Below are 19,266 nucleotides of genomic sequence, written 5' to 3'. Positions count from 1 at the left end.
TTGTCTCGTTTGGACAGTTCTAGTCGATGTTATGTTCTTGTTCGAACAACCATGTTGGAACATTTGTTAGCACAATGACCCAGCTGGAAAAAATGATAGGACTTCAGTTTGTAGGCCTTCTTAGAGACATACTTACACATTCTAAAAGATTCGATACTCATTCCACTCTGCCTGCTCTTAGAAGGTATTCAAGAAGCCTTATGAATCCCCTTCTCATAACAAGTGATTAAATGAAAATAGTCTACATCAGGGATGACAAACGGAATTTAAAAATTGTACCAATCAGTATCAGAAATTGTACTATTTCGACTGTAATTGTACCAAAACTAGGGTTCCTCTACGGAAATTTTTTTCCCGTGAATATTTTTTTTGAAATTTCCGGATTTTTTAAAAGTTACAATGAACAAATGTACAGTTGTAACGAATAAATTTGGTTCGATTCCATTACATCCATTCATTCTTTTGGTTCTAGCAACAGATACTCAGTTGATAATTATTAAATTATCGAATTTTTGTCACCCATCTAACATTTTTTAGCCACAGCAGAAAAATTCTATCATTAAGAATTACAAATTCTATGGATATTCATATTCAGCAGAAAATAATGGCAATGATAATGGCTTAAATTTGTTTATATACTTTTTGGTTTGAAAAACACTTAAAATTACGAGTGTGACAAGACTAGTCAAATGCCGCTATTTCTTCTTTATTTCAAAAACTCATAAGAATAATTTTAAAAAATTTATTGATATTTTGGTATACTTGATAGAGAACATAAATTCGTAAATTGGTTTAAATATATTAACTGTGAAATAAATTTTCAAATTTTACAAAATGAGTCATTGGTGTACCATTGTACTTTTTAAGATCAAATTGTACCAAAAAAAGTACAATTGTACAAATTTTGCCATCCCTGGTCTACATCAAAAAAATAATACTTTGTCGACTTATCGACTTTTTCCGATTTTAAAAAGTCGACTTTTCGAACTTTCGACTATTAGTAATTTATGAAAAGTTGACTTTTCGACTTTTTAGTTAATCGACCTTTTTCGACTTTTTTCAACTTTTTACCATTTTTTGTAAAAATTACATGAGCGGAGTTCAGTATTAAGTGCGAATGGTATTGCATCATTGCAAATGCAAAATTGTAAATGTTTTTGTGTGTATTTTGTTATTGGATTACGTTAAAATTTTGCATTTGCAATGATGCTAGACCATTCGCACTTAACAGTGAATACCGCTATGGTTTCTACATTTAATAATGCGCCTTTTGTAATGTTTAGCAATAAAAATTAAATTTATCAAGGAGATAAGTAAGATAGTTAGAAGAATGTTGTAAGAATTTTGTGTAGAAAAAAGCTTTATTTTAAATATAAACATTTATTTATTATTAGCATACACTACAAAAAATGCAAGTGTACAAAATTTATTTAATATTTGTTTTTAACAATCAAAAAAGTCGACTTTTATCGACTATTATGTTCGAACATCGAACAATCGACTTATAGAACCTTAGCGCCTAGAAGTCAGAAGTCAGAGGTATCAAATTTGACGTTTCAAAAATTCAGTCAGATAATAGTCAGAAAAAGTATTGTAATCAAAACAAACAAAACAATGAAAAGGGCAGTTTATAAAGAAAGAGACAAATATAAAACGAGATTATTTTCTGTCTCGTGACACCTCTGTATATTGTGTGTAGACGTTCTTGTGTCTGCAAAATTAGGTGTTTAGGAAGGTCTATTTAGTGCATATTTTTCCCGCTGGGGATGTTTGCAATCTAAAGTAATTTTATCACACAAAAAACCATAATTTCGACACACATAAGAATATAAATAAATTTGTAGAGTCCGTTCGAAACAGCACCTAATATTCTTTCTACGAACAATCAATGTGAATAAAACGATGCATACGATGATTCGGAAGCATATATAAAAGTAAATTTTGCTGTTTATGAATGGTTCCGGAAGGAAAGATTTAAAGGAACTCGAATTTCTGGATTAACAGCGAAGAAAAGACTAAAATATTTCACTCAAAATTAAATAAAAAAGCGACATTGTATTCACAAACTTAATGCAGCAGCAGAAAAATATGCAGCTGCTACAATTTTCGTGGAAAAAATAAATGAATTCATATCAATGAAAAAACTCACCAATGAGATAATGGAGATTAAACAGACATTTTTGAAATTTACCTGAGAGCAGTTTGCCTTAATGCTGAAAACGTTATTGTGAAAGCTTGTCCACCAAATTGGACGATATTGATCCAACTGATGGATCAGGGTGCAATATAGAGCCTTAAATGTCATTATCGAAAAACTATACGTATTAAAAAACTACTTAAAATTGGTACTCAATTAACCGGTAAAATTGATTATCCAGAATGCTCCCGGTCCGGGTCTATATTGACTAATTATGGACCGATCGTAACAAAATTTGGTGGCATGAATTTTGTATATACAAAACTTATTTGGAGCTAAATTTGTGTAGATACTTATATAAATTAAACATTTATGACCGATAAAGTCCAATTCCGGGAGGACATTTGTATGGGGGCTATGTGGCGATTTCAGCCACTTTCAATAGGCTTGGTCCCTAGGCCGAAAAAAATTTATCGTAGTATCTTCAAAATTGCTACCTGTACTTTGCGCACAAGGTTTACATGGACAGACAACCAGCCAGCCAGACGGACGGACATAGTTTAATCGACTCTGAAAGTGATTATAAGTCGATCGGTATACTTTAAGGTGGGTGTTAGACTAATATTTTAGGGCGTTACAAACATCTGCACAAACGCATTAAAATTCCAACATGACTCGATATTCCGCTTCGGAGACGTTTGCTGGTTCACCAGCATCATTTTCAAAAAATTATGAATCGATAACTCCACACCAAATCGTGTATCTGAGAGGGTGAAATTGTCGCTCATGCACACCTCTAGGATTTTGGGTACTCCAAAATGTGCTTCATCGTTCATAATGAGCTTGTTCAAAAAGTTGTTATTGTTTTTCTCGCAAAAAAAATTGCACAGTTTATACACGTTATGCAATTATACAATTTTATTAAATTTTGTAGAAATATAAAATTAAAAATTGTAAAAATAAAAAAGCTATAAGCAATTCAAATCAGTCAATCAAAGTTGTATTTACATACATTTTATTTAAATTTTGTCAACCAGTCCCACTGTAACTTTTTTATAACTCAGCACACTCTAGTCTTCACAACGGTTCTATAAAATTGCTCGCACAATTAACTCTTGACCATTATCGTTCTCATTCAAACTTTTTCGAAAAACTTTTTTCATTCACAATTATATTTGCTGTCTGAGTCTCAAGTGTTTAATTGCTCATCGTATCATATCTAATGTTTATTGTTATTTTTTACTATTCTTAAGGTAAATGTTTAAACATTAAAGAATTGTAGAATTCTAAAAAACCAGCAGAATGGTGTGATAACTAAAAATCATAATTACTGTCAAAAAAATTTCGATGTGGGTTTTTCGCCTTATCGATATACAAAAGATCATTTGATATGAGGGTCGCAAGTGTTCGACATTCTCAAATGACTGATAAATAATGTCAAGTGTTTTCCTCAATAGAATAAAGAATATTTATATATTTAACTATGTACATTATTTATTTATACATTTGCCAGTATTTGTTCATTGTTCCGTTTTTACTATTGTTTTGAAATTTGTTGCAGAAATACAAATGAAATTTCTTCTGTTTGATTTAATTTGTTGCGTTACTTGCGAGTGTCAATGTAAATAAAATGCAACAAGTTGAAGACTATTCACACAAAGATTTTGAAAGTATTGATAATGGACTAGATAATACCACTTATAAATTAATACTCGTACAAACGATTTTTTTATATTTAACTGAAGTGGTTTGTTAGGGGAATGAATTCCAAAGGATATATAAACATTATTATTTGCATTGAAATTTTGTATACTTGTGTGTATAAAGGCTGGATTTATGAATGGATCCGTCCATATGCCAAAAGCACTGATAGGTCTAAAATCAACTGAGGTGTAGATTTTGGCTAGTTTACACGGGATCATGTTCTCCCATACACTGATGCTGCCAGTGTATTTTTGGTTGATATCGGGGATTTCTATGTGACTAATATATTCCTATTTTAATTGAAAGTCAATCTGCATTTCAGTCACTAAAGTACAATTCTTCCACTATTATTTTGTATAGAGCAACTTGCTACCTTAAATTATAAAATTTTCCATGGGTTTTGAGAAAGTAATTTTGCCACTTCTTTGAATGCATTACCCAATAATGCATTTATTTTGTTCCTCCATCATGACCTCAGTTGTGCCAGAGTAACTCCTTTTTTTTATTGCAAGTATTTTCTAAGGTCGTTGGGTTACCTGTGAGTACGACACTTGAAATTCATGCATTACATCATAGGGTATCTCTCAACGAATCAATGAGACATTCGGAGGCTGAAGGCACTTTTTACTGTTCACTGTACGATCGGTGAACTAGTGAACTATTTTTTATTTGTTTGAAAGGCCAATCGATGCCATTATGTATGGAATATATCACCGTCAGGTGGTTGAAGCGCATCCAAAATGTCCAATATTTCATGAATCTGGCGCATAAATCTGCGACTTAAGAAAAACGCTTTTCGTTGATGGCGATGACTTGGCCAACGCACAGTGGCTCATTATCGTTTTTCATCGGCCAAAACTCTGTAACATTTGAACCGATATAGATATTTTAGAATTTTTTTTGATGGACAGATAACTTCTTGAACTTTTCTCCAGTTTTAATTTCATTAAAATCTGTTTAGCAGTTGTTGAGAAATTTAAAGTTAAAGTTGAACTTTTAATTTTTTATAGTATTTACTATGAAAATGCGGATTTTTTATATTTTTTGCATCAGCTTTACTTATAAATAAAAATGTTGTAAGCAGATAAAAACAAGTAAGGAAGTATGTTCGGTCAAGCTCGACCATATAATACCCTACACTATAATTGATTTTCGTGAATGATTTTCGGAAGAGGGCATTATATGGGAGCTATGACTAATTATGGACCTATCGCCATGAAATTAGGTCGTGTGATTTATGTCTATATGGAAGTTATTTCTGTTGAATTTTGTGTTTATACCAATATTTTTAAGAGATTTATGCTCGTTAAAGAGATTTTCGGAAGAGGGCATTATATGGGAGCTATGACTTATTATGGACCGATCGCAATAAAACTAGGTTGTGTGATCAATGTCAATATGAAGTTTATTTCTGTTGAATTTTATGTTTTTACCTGTAGTTTTAAGATATTTATGCTCGTTAAAAAGATTTTTGAAAGCAGGCATGATATGGGAGCTATGACTTATTATGGATCGATCATCATAAAATTAGGCGACATTAATTCAGTTTATTTAAAACTTATTTGGAGCAAAATTTGTGTATATCTTCTTATATATAAAAAGAAGTGTACATTTTGATGTCACCACTAACTGCGAAAACGGGTCGACCGATTTCAACCAATTTTAGGGTACGTTGGGGATGGTCTGTAGATGGTTTATGTGAAGTTTGCACGAAATCGGCATAGTGGTTCCGGAGATATGGCTGGACCGATTTTTATCAAATTTTCAGTGAATCTTCAGATCTTTGATTTTCGGTTTGTGGGCGGAGGGGCGTGGTAAAATCAAATTTTTACACTATACCGCTAATGACACTATACCGCTATATACTAATGATTTCAAAGTCAGTAATTGTGGCCAAACTTTTGCAAATAAAAAAAAATCCAAAAAAAAAAATGTCAACAAATTATTTTTATTTTTTCATTCGAGAAATAAATGATGATGTCAACAAGCTCAATGAGCGAATTAATTGAAACTGACTGGCGAAACAATGAAATACAAATCGATTGACACAGTAATGAACGAAGAACAAGCCTCAATTATGATACTGAAACATTGAAGATTGGATCACAGATAATGTTTCTCCTCAATATAAACGCGCCAAAATTATGCAACGGAACATGATTGACCATCAAAAAATGTTCACCAAATTAAATAGGTGGCAGATTAAAATGCAAAGACGTACTGATTTCACGCATACCAAAGATTTCCAACGACAAAGCATAAGGCCAATCGTTGATTATTGCTGGCTTACATTTGGAAAATTCACGTTTTTGTATGTGGTTTGCTCCCGAGTAAATAAAAAAAAAGAAACGTATATCCTCTGTCCTTAAGTTGAATTCATAAATATATCCCATTTGTCTTAAATACATCCGGTTCTTTTTTTAAGGGCACATCATGCCACTGTACTTATAGATGATATCTGCTACAACTTTGTGAAATGACCACCTCAGTGTTTCGGGTGCGATGTCAGGTCGGGGGAGTCTGTGCTTTTTTTTCCGACACTATATATTCAAATCGAGATGCAATATAAAACAGAATTATTGTAAGGGCCAGCAACGCGGACCGGGTTCAGCTAGTACCTATATAAATTAACCATTTACGACCGATAAAGTATAATTTCGGGAGAACATTTGTATGGGTGCTAGGTGAAATAATGGACCGATTTCAGTCAGTTTCAATAGGCTTTGTCCTTGGGCCGAAGAAAACGTATGTACCAAATTTTATCGCAATATCTTCAAAATGACTTTGCCCCAGTCATATGAATAGGTAAAATAAAAATAGAAAAAAAATTTGGTAGTAATTTCATTCAAATGAAAAGAGTGTTCAACAAACATGTCAAAACAGGTCAACAAGTATATATGGGGTTAAAGAAGACACTTTGGCCTTTCTCGTAATAGTAAAATTTGTTTAACCCATTTTGACCATAAGCAATTTTATTGCACTAAAATTCAAATATGACTAAAATAAAGTAACTAAGAAAAAAATTAATAGCACATCAGGTATAAACGATACAGTGACAAATCATACCAGTTCTTAAAGACTATTATCTTACCAACATAACAAACAAAAATCATCCAATTACCGATAATAGTTTGCGAGTAACGATAATTTACTTCTGATCAAATTTACAAAAATCACATTTTTTATAAAATGACATAAAATATTTGACTTTAACAGCATGCCACGCACACAATTTACAATATTTGTATCTAATTTTTTGGCTACCTTAGTTTCAATATATTTACTATTGAATGGAGTTAACAAAAAGTTGGACTTTTGGCCGATGAAATTGAGATATGAGCCACCGTGCGACGTAGTTCTCAAAAAAATAGGGACCAATGACTCCGCCAGCCTAAAATCCACACCAAATATCGACATTTTCGGGATGCATTGGATGTTCTAGAATCTCATATGTATTGTTTTCGTCCCAAATTCGAAATTTTGATTTTTAGCTTTTGTCGCTGAAAATTTTTATTGATGAAAATTAGGGTCACACCAGAACACCCATTTTTATGAAACAATTTTATTATTTGCACGTGATGTTGAAAACTTTATCCACCTTGAGTCTCACATTAAAAAAACGACAAAAATCCATTTATGATCCGAATGAGCAGAAATTTAAAATATTGTTACGAAAATGTACTTGAATTCAAATATAATGATTTTAAGGGCTGATTTAAAAGTAGCATAATGCTTTTAAAATAACAGTGCTGTAATAGCAAACTGTAACATATTTGTGGGCATTATTAAATAAAAGCTTTCAGTTGATTTTATCGTACGTTGGCTACGCTGTATTCGAATATTCAGTTAAAGAACATTGTAGAAAGTACACTACAGATGGCGTATGTATTAGTAAGATCTAGAATATTCGAATTTTGACAGTTAAAGAGCAATCTAGAATGCAGATGGCAGTGTTATAAATAGTGGCAGAGGTTGCAGTCGTGAGTGAGTTTATCAGAGACGCTTTTCGAATAAACATCAACTGAGTGCCTTAAAGTGTGTTGTGTTTTTTTTTTCAAGTAAATTCGTGTACATTATAAATTGGGTCTGTATTTCTGCGAATTTACAAACGTGTATAAAAAACATTGAGTGACTATTTAATTCTGTTGTTGTTGTACATTTGAATAAATAAAGAGTTGTTACCATTTTCAAACTACTAAACGGCTTTTATTTGCAATCAAAAGTATCCGGTTTATTTAAAGGAAATAAACTAACGTTTTGAAAAGGTTAAAACGTATCAATATATATAATTCAGGATACACAACGACTCCACAAACATTGATCCTTTAAAAATGTCTAACGTTTCTCCACAATATTTACAATACACAATATTTTCTATAGAAAATATGGCAAATTCTGCTATACTCAATATTTTCTATGGAAAATACTGTTATACAAAATATAAATGAATGTAAGTAGTCATTTCAAAATGTCGAAAGACCTTGAAGCCGAAAGACCTAGAAAAACGATTTTGTATGTCTGAAATAATTTTTGCACCGAATCATTACTTGCGATGAAAAATAGATCCATTGCGAAACCCGAAGAGTAAGAGATTGTATGTGAAGCCCGGCCAACTAGCCGAATCGACACCAAAGTCAAATATCCATTGCTAGTTTATTTATTTCATTTTGATAAATTAAAACAAATTTTTCTCCGTTGCCGTTGTGTATCATGAATTATATATATTTAAAATTTCAGCTCATTCGGATCATAAATGGATTTTTGGCGTTTTTTTTAATTTGAGACCCAATGTGACCAAATCTGAGGGGTCCCTAACTGGCCGCAATCCACCTACGAAGCTCAAGAACTGTAAATCGAAACTCGAAACCAGCTCAGTTCCATCCATATGAAATTTCGTTTCGATATACCGAATTATTTCCAAAAAAACATATCTAAACCACTGTATATAGACGGATAAAGTTTTTTTTGAAATGGTGTCCTATATTTGATTGCTTGTGCAATCAATTGCTTGAGCGTATAATGCTTCCACATTAACCAAACAAATACTTTTACTTTGTATAGAGTATTATTTCAGTGCTTTTGTCCAAGTAAGAAATTAAATATTGAAATTGTCTTTATTTATTGCATACAATTATAAATCCACAAAGTTCCAAAAAGTTACGTTTAATTGACGACAAATAAGATGTAATTTTTCAGTAGTATGTTAAGTCAACAAATATATATTGGCCTAGAAATTACCTTTTTTAATGCCCCAATTTGAATAATTGCTCTTTAAATATTAGTTTAATATATTGCAGCAGACTTTTAAAAATTTAAAACATAGTTTAAAATTAGAATACTGATATCTAGATCGTACACACGATATCAGCAAAAACAGTAACAGTAATCAGTTTATTATTGTAATAAAATACTTATCGCCAACTGCAATATAAAATACAAACCGATTGGGTGTTTGCTGACAAGGTAGCATTCCCACATTAAAATATTTATTTATTTACTGCACATTAAAATTAAATTATTTACTTAGATACGTGTAGTATGAGAATGTTTAACAAATTAATATTAAAATTGTTTTAAAACAAGTCAAAAACGTCAAGTCTTTAGCTGCAATTTAGTGTGAATGGTCGTGAATTTCTAGTGCAAATTAACAAAATAAGAAAATAATTTAAACGAAAAAGAATAAAAAAAAAACAAATGATCTCAAAATGCCCTGTGCGTACAAACAAATAATTCAGTGTTTCTTTTCGGAATTTATTGCCACCGCTTTTATGATGTTTGCGGGTTGTATGGGCCACTGGGAATCGGTGCAGTTTGCAAATACAAATTTTCAAACCAGTCTCAATATGGCCCTGGTTGTTATGATAGTGGTACAGTGTTTTGGTCACATCTCCGGAGCTCATGTCAATCCTGTTGTCACTGTGGCCGCCTACACAAATGATGTGATCAAGTTTCATATGCTGCTCGTGTATTTCATTGGTCAGTTTTTTGGTGCCATTGTGGGCTTTGGTCTTCTAGTAGCCGTTTCATCTCCAATGCCAGACGAATTCTGCATGACTTTGCCCAATGGCAACATCACTCAGTTGCAAGCTTTTGTTGTAGAATTTATTGTAACGAGTATGTTGGTGGTTGTTTGTTGTGCGGTTTGGGACTCGCGTAATGTTAAACATCAAGATTCACTACCAGTACGTTTGGGTCTAACGGTGGGATGTCTGATATTTTCGGCGGTAAGTGTTTTTATCCAGAAATAGCTTTGCAAATGTTACCTTTGTAACTTTGGTTCAACACACATTTTTTATTATACCAGTTTTATCTAGAATCACATTCGGAGTCGTTCCAATATTTTCTTTAACAAACTCCATTCGTATTGACTTTTGATAGAAATATTAGTCAGACTCCCAATTTAATAAATTAAGGCCCCTATTACCGTTTACAACAGTTGTATTTTTAAAAATGCGATCATGATTTACATTTGCATTTTAAAAAATACAACACTAAAATACAACTGTTGTAAACGGTAATCGGGGCCTAAGCTAACTCTGAAACAATTTAAACACATTAATGTTTGCTTAGCATTAGCTTCTAAAGATTATATAGATATTTGATAAACTCGAATATCAACAAAAAGTGCGATAATAATGATTACAAATTGCTCATTATCTTTCGAATTATTCGCACATGAGCGAATCTACATTGTCATTATCATATCAAGGCCGATATCATAGATCTGGATCCAGAAGAATAGGATGAACGCTAATTTTAGTCTGATAACATGCGAATTTCAGGAAGTCGTCGATAGTAATGCACAAAATAATTCTAGGATCTCAACTTCCATAATTCCTTTAATTTTGTTTTAAAACCATAGCAATTGCTGAAGACAAGTCACATTCCAAAATTCATTAGAATTTGACGCCAATTGTGAACTAAAGGGTTACCAACCAATATAAAAAGCAGTTTAAAAGGTGACAGTTTACAGTTAGTAAAATGAAGTATTACACCAGAGAACAACGCGTTTTCATTGATAAACAATATTTTTAAAAACTACGAAAGTTGGTGGCCACATGGTCGGAATATTGATTTAACTTTGTCAACTGTGAAGACAGTGCACAGTGGGGCAGAATCAATGTTTTTTGGAAATAAATCTGGCATTTCTAAACGGCTCATCCGATCTGCATAAAATTTGACACGGGCGTTGCCAAGGAGTAGAGTACCTTCGACATGTAAAATTTTTAAACACGTTTTTTGTTTCACATCCGATTTCAGAGTTTTTAAACATGCTTGCGTGTCCTATTTATCTCTTATAATTTCCGAGTGACAGGCATTTCGAAATTGAAATTTTAAAATTTTGCCATACCTTGGTCCCCTTTTTTGCTGGTTAGACAACTAAATTACGAATAACTTACAAAAGATTTCAGAGCAATATCAATTATGGATTCAAAAATAAACGATTTTCTTTAAATATTAAAAAAATTGTATTTTTTTAATAAAAATAAACTTTCTTTAAGAACATATAGCAATTTTATATTATTTTTCTATAAGGTATCTTTACGAAGAACATTTTGATATAAAAAGATGTCCCATGTTTCGATTACGTCGCCCCTACGCCCTTCGGAATGTGACATATTTTTTTATCAAAATTTCAACTTTGGGCCACATGTTCTAAGATCCCATAGCTGGGATCAAAAAAGGGGAAGCAGCTTTGAAAACCTTGATATGTTCCCTATTTATCTCCAAAGCATTTTCCCAGCCTCGAAGGAATTGTGGATCCTATGGGCAAAATTGTAAAAATTACCATTTTTGGGATTTTCGCTCCAATTTTTAGGAATTGCGGGTTTCCCTTTGACCTTTTGACAAGTTTTTTACATTTTTTATTTAGAATGACAATTTTAAAAAACAAAAACAAAAAAATTGCACGCGTTTAAAAATTTTACATGTCGAAGGTACCCTACTTTGAATCAAATTTTATCCCGATCGGATGAATAGTTTAGAAATTGCCAGATTTATATTTTTTTGATTCTGCCCCACTGTGTAGTGATTGAAAAACAATCCAAGTGCGAATTATATTGAAGCTGGTTATATAAGATTGGGCACAGCCGAATTAACACTCTTGCTTGTTTAATTTGGCTTAACGATTTATAGGCGATCAATTCTTATCTAATAGGTTTTTTGGAGATGACAGTAATATTGACCTTCCATATTTATTTAACTATATTTGCTGAATTGATCCCAATTAATTTTGATGCACTAAGACTCTGTATCGTTCATTGCATTCATAGCCAAACATTTTTCTTTTAAAATGTCAATAATATTTCTATGATTTTCGGTATTGGGCTTTACATGGGAGCTACATATGAGCAAGTATGGACCGATCGCCATGAAATTAGGTCGTGTGATTTATTTCTATAAGAAACTTATTTTTGTTAACCATTCTTTGGATACCAAAATTTTTAAGAGATTTATGCTCGGCTAATAGATTCTCGGAAGTGGGCCTTATATTGGAGCTATGATTGACATTTCTTACGATAAAGTGATATTTCGGGAGGACATTTTAGTGGTAGCTAGGTGAAATAATGGACTGATTTTAAGCAGTTTTAATAGGCTTCGTCCCTGATCGAAATATCTTACAAATTGCGATTTGTACGTTGCGCATAAGCTTTACATGGAAAGCCAGCTTGTCCACAGTGGTAAAGAAAAAAAAAGAGGAAAATAAATATGTAACTTCTAGTCCGGGTATATTAAAATTTTAAAACGATTTATTTGTGTTCCGATTTCCGTCTAACTGTCAATTATCTCTTATAGCTTAGGAGATTTTCGCATTCTCTACGTGATGTTAAGTTTTCCCTAATTAATTTGCTACGTAAAAAACATAAAGCAGACTTTTTATATATCATTGGATACGAAATTTTGTCTACTTTCCAAAAATGTATATAACTTATGACAATTAAAAATTCATGGAATACTTTTCTGAAAAATATGACAAAAAACGCTTTTTATTGAGTTTTTTCAAAGACACAAATTTATCAAATTTTTATTTATGAATATTTTTTAATAAAAATTTACATTTTTATAGAATTTTCTATTGAAAATGAAAAAATAAAAACAAATTTTGAAATTTGTAATCAGGAATTCCGCAATTCCCAAAAAAGTGTTGAAAAATCCAAGAAAATAGATTTTTAATTAAGAACATATTTGGCCATCTATAATGGGTTACTATATTTTGATATCGACTATGCGATTTGAAAATGTTTGCCTTAATATTGAATTTTACATAAAAAATAGGCGTGTTTTGGATGGACCTGGTCCCTCGGTTTCTACAATTTTCAATTTAGTTTTCATTTAAGATATTTGACATAAAGTTAGCTTTTCAAAAAGTATTAATTCCTTATACATCCTCTTAAAAAATTTTTAGATAACTTAAAATGAAAAAAAGTACCTTTTCCCAGAAAAAAAGCGAGAAATCGCGTTTTCAAAGTTTTATTAAATTCAAATGCATACGATGACATGGATCGTACGTGACATTTTTCGCCTATAGAGTGGAATAGATTTTGTAAATATAAGAGTATCTGAAAAATAATTTATGTTCCATTCAGAGGGTACTATAATTAAAAAAAAAGTAATAAGTTCTTTCGAAACATTGTTGTCCAAAATATCTAGCGAAATAAGGGTATATTGTAAGTGACATAAAATGGAAATAATTTTGAGGTACATGCAGAAATATTCGAAAATTTATTTTCTTTTAATTTCCTACAGTAAACCAAATATTTACAATCCGTCATATTTAAATGAAAGCAATAATTGGATGGTTTTATAATAAATAAAATTTAATATCGTACGTGACATACCGTATTAAAAAAACAACTAAGAGAGCTATATTCGGCTGTGCCGAATCTTAGATACAATTCACCAAATTATACTTAATAATAATTTTTTAAATATATTTATGTGTATAAAATTAATTTTTTTTTTTATAAAAAAGTTTTTTTTAAATTTTTTCTTTTAGAAATTTTTTTTTAATTTTTGTTTAAAAAAGATTTTTCCAATTTTTTTTTTTAATTTTTAAAAATTTTTTTTTTTGGAAAAATAATTTATGACAAAAAAAATTTTTGATGAAAAACAAATTCGGCTTAAAAAATATTTTTTCCGATTTTGACCCATTGTACGATGGGGCCAATGACAGGTTTTGAGGCAAAAAGTACTTTTTTCAAGTCAACCATTTAAAAAAAATAATAACGGAATTTTATATTTAACACTTTGAAACACTCAAATATTAAAAAATTAAAGTCAGGTGGCAACTCATGGCGACATGCCGAGCTGCCAAAGTTGCCAAGTTTTGCTTTGCTACATTTTCCGACATTCAATCATAATGAAACAACAAAGGAATTTTAGTCGTCAAACAAAAACTTTTAAGATTATAAAAATTTTGTAAAATGGAAAACACATGTAAAGGTGTGTAAATTAAAATGTTATTAAAAATTTCAAAAAAAAGTTAGATGTAGTAAATAATTTTTTGTGTCAACTTGTGTTGTCTTTTTTGTGAAGTTTTGCTGTCGTCCGTCCGTCCGTCCGTCTGTCCTTCTGTCAATGTAAACCTTTTAATCAAACTACAGGTTCCAATTAATAAATAACAAGAAAATAGTTAAGCTCTCATAAAAATCTTATTTATATAGATATCCAAACCAAATTCAGCACAAATAAGTTTTATATAAGCCGAAATCGCACCAGCAAATTTTGTGTCGATCGGTCTTTAATTAGACATAGCTCCCATATAAGGCCCACTTCCGAAAATCACTTTTATAACGATCCACGATGGGGCCAATGACAGGTTTTTGATGCAAAAAGTACTTTTTTAAAGTCAACCATTTAAAAAAAATAATAAAATAAGTAATTTTCTTAAATGTATTAATATGAACTATTTTGTTTATTTAATGTAAGTTTCTAAATAAATGTATCTTGAACAGACTGATTCAATTATCGCTTAATTTCAAGATCCGCCTATAGCCATGCATATATTTCCTGTCACTAGAGGTGGGTGTGGCAGTAGGCGGATTGACTTGAAATGATTACTAAAGTCTTAGGTGAGCATTTATGTGACCTATTTGAAACTCAGAAACTTTGTATTTCCCGGTGATCATCAACCGCAGTAGTACTTTATTCCACCTACTGGAAATGGGCGTGGCACAGCCCGATTGGCTTAATTTTCTTACTGAAGACTTAAAAGCTCATTATTATCATCTGTACGAAATTTGAAAGGTCTAGCTGTTTCCTGTGATTTATTGCCTCAAAAACTGGTCATTGGCCCCATCGTGCATTGTAGGTCCAACTTACTATAGCTTTATATACATCATTGCAAATCTATCATTAGATATCTATATTGTATATAGTAATGACACAGTAATCCAGATATAGATCAAAAATAGGCCAAAAATCGAGGTTTTCCGGTTTTTCCTTATATCTCAGCCATTTGTGGTCCGATTTTGTCGATCTGAGCCGAACGAATTCCCGATATATTGATGTATGAATCAAGTTATAAGTTATTTTGGGGCTACCTAAAGTTGATTTTAACATACAGACGGACATTGCTATATCGACTTCGCTATCTATAACGATCCAGAATATATATACTTTGTGGGGTCGCAAATGAAAAATGTAGAGATTACTAATGGAATGACAATCTTATATATATCCTTGCCACTCATGGCGAAGGGTATAATAAGTAGAAAATACTATATATCCGGTTTCAAACAACAAGGTGATAATAGCAAAAAACCAACAGAGTCAAATACATTTCAAATACTTTAATGCTAATTGGGCGATTAGTTTTCGCCGCAAGTTTAGCCTAAAACATACCAATTAAGTTAAAAAATTAACAATAGTCAGTTTAAAAAATTATTTTTGCCCTTAAAATGTTGTAATAAGCTATAAATACCTTCACATAGTACAATTTTAGAGTGTTCTCCTATTCAGATCATCTTGAAATAAAGTTTTAAATGTTTTTGTTTTTTCAGCCGTGGTTTCCATTCTCGTGGAATTGCCCATATGTAGGTAGTCTCTAAGTGTTGGTAAAAAAAGCGAGTTTCCGAAACGAGTCCGTTTCAATAATTTTTGGACCTATAATTTGTAGACATTGCAATTAAGTATAGATCCGTTTAAATGTTTAAATTTTTAGTTGGTTAACACTGAATATATGTATGATGTTTAACAATCACATACATTTTATTTATATATTTTTAATTATTTGATTATACATCCTTTCAGATTAATTTAAGTGGAGGCAGCATGAATCCCGTGCGATCCTTTGGTCCCGCTTTATGGTTGACGAATTTTGAATATCAATGGATTTATTGGGCAGCACCGTTATCATCATCGGTTATCACTAGCATAATCTATAAATATTGTTTCAAAACAAATCCGGGCTCGGATTTTCGAATGTCAATTGATTCGGAATAAAATATAATTTTAGGTTAAGGTGTATTCCATAGATATTAAGTAATTTTTTGTGTATATTATACATTATTTAACTTTTAATATGTAATTATTTACTTACTTTAAACAAATATTTGTTAGTTATAACACATAGAAAAGAAGATCATAAGCTTTAAGTTTAATATATATGAAATTGTACTATTTTATTGAAAAATAAATGAAACAATTATTTATAAAAGTGGTTCTGTTTTTCTCTACTCTCTACATATAACTTAATTAAGTTTCTACTTTAAAAAAAATATATGAAATTGAAATGATTTGGTCACATTTAAAATATTGAAACGAACAATTGTAAATATGTCATCTTAACAGAAAATCTACAAACAACATAGACTGCTCACTCCCCGACATAAAACGCCAAGTTGAAGCCAAACAAAAGGTCCTTTTCTATTTGTTTGTGCGAATAAATTTGCTTGAATGCATAACTAACTGTATTTTATCTTAAAGTAAATGTGAAATTCAATTCCAGTGAATACATTTGGTTTTGTTTACCACTTGTACATTGTCGCATTACCAACCATGTCAAATCATTTGTATACAATTTAACATCCTTTTTAAATTTATTTTCTTCTTATTATTATTTAGTTCTGTTTGGTTTTTTTTTATATTTTTATTTTTTTGTTCGTGTGATTTATGACTTTTTGCCTTTTTTGGCAGCATATTTAATACATGAAAGATTGTACTTGTAGACATTTTAGTTTACAAAATAGTGTCATCTAAACATAAATATGTACGTTAGTTACTCAGTCCTAAGTCCTTGTCCCTTTATAGTTATCTACCTCCCCCTTTGCCCTACACCCCTTAAATTAAATAAATTTCGTTGCTGCTTTAGTTGTCAGTTGAAACATTTAAAGTTCCTACTCGTTCTCATTCAAATGTGTGTTGTCTCAGCATTTTAGTTTGTCCTGTATGTCTTTGTGTTCATATTTTCAGTTTTGGAGAAGATTCATCCATTTGATAGTTTCAAATAGTTGCATTTTAAGTAATTGCTGACTTTTGACTTTAGAATGTGTTTGCTATTGTTGTTTGTGTTTTGCCATTTGGGTTTGAAATTAGAATTGAATTATTTGTTTTCGATTTCGAAAATTAGATATTCAAACCACATGCTGTGATTAGTAATGCTTACATGTTCTTATATCCGTTTCCTGTTTGTCTTGCAGATTTCAAATATTGTTTGTTTACATGTATAAACTACTATGTAGATGTAGGCGTTATTTATCGACATATTGTTTATTTTTTAGTATGTAACAGAATGAAAGTGATACTGGTATATATTTTGTTATAAATATTAAATATTTTTACAAACATTTTGTAACGCAAATGCCCAGACGTGATAAGAAATTGTATAATTTATTTTACTAAATAGACATAATAGTCAAAAATAGGTTGAAAAATTTTCGATGTAATAAAAATTCCTCCCATCCATATGTATCAGAGGTCAAATGTAAAGGAAAATGTAAACAAATTTCACTTGTATTGACAAAATTTATATTACGTATTTCCCTTGTTAAATGCAAGATGGCTGTACAAAACAGGTGGACCAATGAACCATCCTGGTCTACAACGAGGCAGATCTGTAAATGAATCATTCATTTTTCAATTAATTCGCTAATCATTCACAAAAGAAATTGAATGAAATTTGAGTCAATTCAAATGAATTTGGTAAAAATGAATTGCAATTCGTTTCCAATTCAAATGAATTTGTAGAATTCGTTTCTAATTGAAATGAATTTGGCAAAGTGAATTGCATTTCATTTCCAATTCATTTAAATTGACTTGATTTTGAATTAATTCAAATGAATTAGAAAAAAGAATTAGCAATTCATTTCCTTCCAACTCATTTGAATTGTTTCTGTAAGTAAATCTACAGTAAGCATCACTGTCGTTTTGTTATTCAATTAATTTTTTATGTAAAAGCAAGCATTACATACTAGGGTATTCGAATTATTCGATTTTTCTCTTGTTCGAATTAAACGAATAATTCGAATAAGAGATTTTAACTTGTTAGAATAATTCGATCACACGTTTAAAATTAATCGAATTATTCGAATAATTATTTTTTTTTAAAAAAAGTAAAGAATGAAGTTTTGATATTTTATTGTTAAATGAAAACAAAAAATAACGTTAAAGTAAAAAATGCAAGTACTGATAATGTTAAAAAACATACAAAAACAATCTCCATTATTAAATTTTCATTAGAAATATTTTGGTCAGATTGCCTCCCGAAAAATCTAGAAAACAATTGACTATGTTTTAAAAAATTTGAGCTAGTTGGACATGATCCTGAATTCAAATACAATATAATCGTATTAAGAACTTTTTTATTTCGTTCATTAATTCGGGTTTTAAATTGAGTAACTAATTCTTTAGTAAATTAATTAATTGTTCACTATTTCTAAATTATTTATAACTTGGGGAATTACATAATAAAGGCAATCTGTCCTAAGTTTCATATCATTGTCAGTGAACGTGGCTAATTTGAAGTCAGGCAGTGCATGATTGACGTATTTACAAATACGCAAAAAGTTTATTACCATATTAGACAAAGATGTTCAACGATATTTGTGTTTATCATTCGGTTTATAAAATATTTTGCAACACTTACGTACGCGGTTAATAACATCATTTATATACATATCAATATAATCAATATAAATCAATATCACTTTCGACGGCCGTTTCAAGATCACATTCTCCATCACATTCAACTCCACTTTAATCTAAGTTAAAATTTTGATTATTAATTGCAATTCTTCTAATATTTCGCCAGCTAAATAACAAATATTTTATTCCATGCCTTTTATTTTCATTGGTTCAAGTCCTAAGTTAAAAATTTTGAAATATTTGTTTTTAGAATTGTAACTTCTTGCAGTAATATTTATATATTTATAGAAGGAGCTATCAGAACGCTCATCTACAGTGATCGAAAGTCCCTTTGTCTTTAG

The 19,266-nt window shown here is 30.7% G+C and overlaps 1 protein-coding gene across 1 annotated transcript; it reads left to right on the top strand.

Annotated features, from left to right (window-relative positions):
* The first annotated feature begins 9,558 nt into the window (after nucleotides 1–9,558).
* On the top strand, nucleotides 9,559–16,497 carry LOC135949074 (aquaporin-4-like). Its single transcript, XM_065498532.1, has 2 exons — nucleotides 9,559–10,065; nucleotides 16,094–16,497. The coding sequence occupies exons 1-2, from the start codon at nucleotides 9,610–9,612 to the stop codon at nucleotides 16,283–16,285; spliced, it is 648 nt and encodes a 215-aa protein (XP_065354604.1). The 5' UTR covers nucleotides 9,559–9,609; the 3' UTR covers nucleotides 16,286–16,497.
* Nucleotides 16,498–19,266: the final 2,769 nt, after the last annotated feature.

The sequence above is a fragment of the Calliphora vicina genome, chromosome 1, assembly GCF_958450345.1.
Source record: "Calliphora vicina chromosome 1, idCalVici1.1, whole genome shotgun sequence".
Classification (NCBI taxonomy): domain Eukaryota; kingdom Metazoa; phylum Arthropoda; class Insecta; order Diptera; family Calliphoridae; genus Calliphora; species Calliphora vicina.
This window is presented reverse-complemented; position numbering and strand designations above follow the sequence as displayed.